The sequence below is a fragment of the Lycium barbarum genome, chromosome 9, assembly GCF_019175385.1.
Source record: "Lycium barbarum isolate Lr01 chromosome 9, ASM1917538v2, whole genome shotgun sequence".
In the NCBI taxonomy this organism is placed as follows: Eukaryota; Viridiplantae; Streptophyta; class Magnoliopsida; order Solanales; family Solanaceae; genus Lycium; species Lycium barbarum.
The window spans coordinates 46255967-46262245 of NC_083345.1; the positions used below are offsets into that span (position 1 = coordinate 46255967).

The following is a 6279-nucleotide window of genomic DNA, read 5'->3' on the forward strand; positions in this document are numbered from 1 at the left end:
CACCGGAGCTGAAGGGGCAAATGTTTATGGAGTTTAGGGTACATTTGTACGTATTTATTATTTGTAGTAAAATACTATAACTATCTTAATTGATTCCATATATATTAATGAAACCATTTTAATTTCTTTGTGGGAAAAGTGTTTCTGGAAGCCGCAAGATGAGAAAGAAGTAACGCAGAATTTCGAGAAAAGGCAGGGAAAATACTTAAGGATGTGTTACGTAGAGCCCGAACTTATTCCAGAAGCCTATGTGGATTCATGAGGATAACTGATAGAAGCTCTTGCATTACTGGGGAACTGATCCCCGATTTTTGCAACTAAGTGAGATAGGGAAGATGCCAGAGTCTCAGAGAAGGGTGGATAGCTACACACTAGTGGGGCTACGAGCCAAGTGGACGTGATGAAGAAGCTGGTATGGCTCCTTAAATCGTATTTTAAAGATAGTCAATTTGTTTACTTTATTTGATTAATAACTCAAATAATTTATTTGCAGGAGCTCGAGAGGGGGCAAATATTACCTCAAGACAAGGCATTCAAGATCATTCACACGAGGAAGATGAAAAACGTCGATGGTACAGACCAATGGGTTGAGCCACGGGCTGAGCGAACCTGGGTAAGTCACTAATTAACAATAATAACTACTTTCTTTTTCTAAATTTAGGGTACTGTCAATGTATCTTTTAAATTTAGAACGAATTTCAACAAAACATATACGCGTTTCGTGCCATACAGCCAGCCGACACACTAGTGACCCCAGAGCTAATAGAGGAGAAGTGGATGGAGAGTGTTGGTGGCCCAACAAGGTATGCTACTGCTTATGGCATGGCGAATAGAGCCTTTCATCGCTTCACATAGGCCCTACAAGCCTTATGTAGTTCTAGTGATGCGGGGGCTGTGTATCCCAGTGCGTACCTAGGCATGAAGCAGCAGGTTGCTCAACTAACGAGCTCACTTAATGCCACGGAGGCCGGGGAGAGGAGGAGGGACGACAAGATATTGGGTATGAAGGCCCAATTAACTAACTTAATGAATTCATTTTTTTTGAGCAACTAATAACGAAAAGTGACGTACAAAATGGAACCCAGGAAGTACTATCTCGATTCCATAGACAATAAAAGATTCATCTAATTATCTCCTTACATTTTCGCAAATAATGTACAAAGACATGTTGTCTCAAACACAATGAAAGAATATATAGGAAAGGGATGAAAAGTAACTAAAAAATAGAGATCACATATATGAACTCAAGATCCTTGGAATCCAAGAGCGCATATACCTAGAATAGTGAAGTTTAGAAGCTTCCTTGTGAAAGTGTTTTCGAAACCAAAGAGCTGAATATTTGGGGTATCTCTTCAATTTATCAGTGTAATCCACATAGTACATTCCAAATCTTAACTTATAACCATCTGTCCATTCAAGTGTATCAAGAAATGACCATGCAAAGAAACCCTTAACCTTCACACCCAGCCTGCCAAGTAATAACATTTTCTGTCAACATCGAACAGTTATTTTTTATGTTGTTGAAATGATTTAACTTAATAATTTTTTGAACTTACTCTATGGATTCTTGAACAGCCAAAAGGTGACCACGATAAAATTTCACTCTTTGACGATCCCTTATTGCATCCTTCATTGTGATGCTACGATCACCCATTCCTGAAAATTACCCGAAATCATAATTATAAGAGAGTCAATAAATTAATATTAGGAGATGAAGGTCATGTCATCCAATTTGCTATCGATCGAATTTATTTCCATGTGTGTCGTATATCTATTTCATCTTATGGTAATGTTTGACTAGGTGAGAAGTTTAAGAAAAAAAAAAAAGAACTTTGGTACATATCAAAAATATCCTTGGAGCTTGCAGTTTTAACATGTCATAACATTTTTAAAACTATAAGAGAATGTTATTAGGTAGAAAATGAGATGTATAAAGTTGAAAAATTGTCACTATAGTCCATAGAGATGTATCATTTTTATTTTAAGCAGATTTAAAAAGAAAAAAACCATAAATACGGAACAGAGGGTGTATATAGCTTGATAAAGAGATGATGAATTTGACATACCATTCTCTGTTATATAAATAGTTGGGTTATTGTACTTTTCCTTCGTATAGACTAGAAGATCTCGAAGTCCTTTTGGATAGTCAAAGAAGATGTTCACTCCAGTCTGCACCACAAAAAAAAAAAAAAAAAAAAAAAAAAAAAAAAAAAAAAAAAAAAAAACCTCTCGTTAATTCTATGAATCTTTTTTATAAGTTTTAAAGAAAATTCAACATACAGTAGTTAATTATATGCTGAACTTACAGGATCACCAATGGGTTTTCCATCTCTTTCACCTATAAAACAAGAGAACATGCAAATCAAAATGAGTAGATAATAATCAAATAGTAATATTTTCCTTATTTACTTTGTACCATTAATTTAATTTCTCAAGTAGATTACCTGTGACGTGGACATGATGATCTGTGGCACTGCTAATATTAACATTATTTGAGGAAGGAAGATGAGCCGCATAATTTGAGGTATAATAATTTAGTCCTATGAAGTCAAAGGACCCTTTCACCATCTTAGCTTGCTCTGGGGTAAAATTTGGTAGCCTGTCTCCCACAATTGTTCGCATAATTGAAGGATAATCTCCATAAACTAATGGATCAATAAACCTATCGAAAAATAGATAATAGCATTAGTGAAAACTGATTAATTATGAACTCCTACTTATTGCAGTTAGTATATACAAGCCTATCATGATGATATAATTGAGGTTCACCAAATAGTCATATAATTGAGTTGTGTTACTTAAAAAATAATTGTAGGTAACTCTGTGTAAAAAAATATTGAGTTACTAGTGTTGAGAATATAATTAAGTAGATAAAGACTCAAAATCTATTTTTAACATGGTATCAAAGCATACGGAGGTTCTCGGATCGATCTGACCGCCACCCATTATCAAAAAAACATTTCCACGTGCTTAGCCCATGAAAAAAATAGTTACATCCGTACGTGAGGGGGCGGATTGAGAATATAATTAAGTAAATAAAGTGTGCTTTCTCTAACAGTTTAAGATTTTAGATGAGATGATCACATACTTCAACAATAGCTTAGAAAAAAAAGTAAGTTACATGTTATAATAGGTTAAGATAAACTGACAATCTGTCAGGTTAAGATAAACTGACAGTGTATGTATATAAGTTAAATCTGTCATAAGTAATTAATGGCATACTTACCATCCATACATGAAGTCAATGGCTCGTTGGGCTGCTTTGGCATCAAGTTCACTATTGGTGTACGGTACCAACCATTGAGCCACAAGTGTAATTCCTATGTCTCCCTTTTGAGACTTTTGGTACTTCTTCTTGTATAGACTTACTGTTGCAGCGTGACACAGAATCAACTTGTGGGCAACAACATAAGGCTCAGTTGCTGAGTTTCCATTAGCACAATTGTTGGATTGCCATGGAGAGCATCGGCCTGGAGCAGAATTGCCTGAGTCATAGCCACCATTTGTGAAAATATAAGGCTCATTCATGGTGATCCAATGCTTCACTCTATCTCCAAACTCTTTGAAGCAAAGCTCCGCGAAGTCCACAAAATCATTCCTGCAATTTGAATAATAATTTCTATTTTAGTTTTGTTGAATATGTAATCAAGTAGAGCTAATGGTAAGAAACTATTTATTAAAACAAACTTCGAAATTGATTAGCCCAACTATCAATTGTATCATTTTCCTACCTGAATTATCACCATCTATTCAGTAACTAGGTTTATTTAATACATAAATGGTGATAGTTCAGACAGGAAAAGAGAACAACTGATAGTTTAGGTGTGAAACTCACGAAAAAGTGATGGTTTAAGTGAATTTTTACCATTATCTCAATTAAATAAATAAAAGTGTATCATCTGCAATAATTTAAGGTTTTAGGAACAAAGGCTCAGGTGAGACGAGAAAAGAACTTACACAACAAGAGGGCTAAGAAAGCCGCTATACTCATCTTCTAGTGCTTGTGAAAGATCCCAATGGTATATTGTCACAAATGGTTGTATACCTGTTTATTAGATACACACAGTTAAATAGACAGACAGACAGAAAGATGGAATCGAGAGATCGAAGAGAAGTAGGAAACGATAGAAATAGTAAGGAAGAAATATATAATTTTTTTAAAGGAAGAGATAATTAAAATAAGATTAATTATACAAAATACAAACCATTAGATAAAAGCTCATTGATGAGATTGTTGTAAAATGCAATGCCTTCCTTATTGACTCCTCCACTTAACTTGCCACCTGAAAATCAAAGGACAACTTTTGAGCAAATACTCATAGCATGGTTGTAAGAAAAAATCTACATATACGAGTGCGCTTGAATCGACGATCTAAATAATTGGCTTTTTGATATGATTAAAATTCATACGAGGTAATATTCTTGACCAGGATATTGAAAATCTGAAAGCATCCATTCCCACAAACTTCATCAGTTTCACATCATCCTGTTCCATATTTTAATTTCTAAAAGTCAAATTCAAATAAAAAAGAAAGCAATCAACTATCGTTGTACTAAAAAGTGAAGAATTGAAAACATGAACAATTACCTTATACGTATTATAAAAGTTGTCTCCTACATCCCCATTAGTTCCCTCAGATATTTTTCCTGGAAATCTGTGAGTGAAAGTATCCCATATACTAGGTCCTTTACCACTTTCATATGCCGCACCTTCATACTGAAATAGAGAGGAATAGGAAATTTAAAGACAATTCATATTGAATGACCCGAAAAATTAAATACAAAACTTTGATATATCTTTTCATCTTGAAAACCTACTTGATAAGCAGAAGATGATGCACCGATCATAAACCCTTCAGGAAAGCTATTGCGATTTATCGAAGTAGAAGCGACGCAATTGGCAAATAATATTGCAAATGTGTAGAAAAAAAACAAATCTGCTGCTACTAGTAAATATCCTAATTGTATTGCCATAGTTTCTTTTAAATTTTATTTTCTCTAAATAATGTAATAATTTGGAATCGAAATTCACTTGTCTAGAGTTCTCAAGGCCAAGAATACCTTAAGTGCATACGAATACTTCCCTTTTGAAGCTGACCTCTTTATAGAGTTGCAAGGCAGATGTGTAAGGAACAATATAGTAATTTAAAAAAAAAAAAAAATTTAGAGAAAAAGTAACAAGAAAGTTTAACACGTTTTGTTTTTGAGTAAGGTACTTTTAATAGGACCCACCTACAAGAGGGATTTAGATACATGCATGCACTGAGAAGTTCGTTAAAGAGGAAAGTTCCAAGAGAAAACAAATATTGACCCAAATAGTAATGAAAGAAAAAAGTAGTTGAAGAAAATTGGCAGTCAAAAGTAGACATATACATGAGTTTCTTGATAACCACTGGATAATTGGCTAATTATAGATCGTAACTTTGTTTTCCAAGGTCAATAAAAAAGGAAGTTTCATGAGGTCAAAATGTTGTGCCAAGGCACCAACCTAATACTCAATAAATTCTGCTATTTCAAGAATCCCTGTCGTCCACAACACAAAAGATGAAAAGAAATAAACCGTAATTTTAAATATTTATTTTTAAAAAAAACTAAACTACAAATATTTTCATATATTGTACCTTTTATATACTTTTGAGTTTATAAATATTACTAAACTCTTGTTCAAAAAGGGACCGAGATGAACCTGGTCCTGATACCATGTATTTGAAACGTAAATACTACTTCCTCCGTCCCATAATAAGTGTCATCTAAGCCAAAAACATTCATATTAAGAAATCAATAATGCAATGTGAAGTTTACTAAATTACTCCCTATATAATAAAAATAACTTATTTTTTCCTCTTGATTAGAGCATGCACAAGTTGTAATCCTTTTGACATTGGAATCCAACTATACCAAGTTGCTATGTGGCTTTTTCAATCATCATTTAGGGTCTATTTAAAAATCCACCTGGTAATTGGAATTGGTGTAATTACTAGGGTAGTAATTACACAACCTAGTAATTACAAAGTATTGTAATTACAACGACCTGTTTATTTGTCATCACGTAATTATAGTGTAATTACAAGAGTACTGTTTGGTTGCACAAGTGTAACACAAAGTTAGTTTGATTAAAATATAAAATTTAATTTTAAAAAATTTAAAATTAATATTTGAAAAATATGTGCCTTTATAAATGATATTAAATTATGTATTTAACAACAAATTATTTCTTGAAACTATATTAATTAATAATCATATATTGTAACTAATATTTTAAAAAAAGTTGATATTTAT

General features: G+C 33.1%; 1 protein-coding gene across 1 annotated transcript; it reads right to left on the reverse strand.

The window, feature by feature from the left end:
• Nucleotides 1-1107: 1107 nt before the first annotated feature.
• On the reverse strand, nt 1108-5085 carry LOC132610277 (beta-glucosidase 12-like). Its single transcript, XM_060324588.1, has 11 exons — nt 4819-5085; nt 4589-4717; nt 4411-4486; nt 4206-4283; nt 3958-4045; nt 3227-3598; nt 2445-2662; nt 2307-2338; nt 2067-2169; nt 1557-1656; nt 1108-1468 (listed from the first exon to the last, which is right to left on the reverse strand). The coding sequence occupies exons 1-11, from the start codon at nt 4972-4974 to the stop codon at nt 1231-1233; spliced, it is 1590 nt and encodes a 529-aa protein (XP_060180571.1). The 5' UTR covers nt 4975-5085; the 3' UTR covers nt 1108-1230.
• Between the last annotated feature and the right edge of the window lie 1194 nt (nt 5086-6279).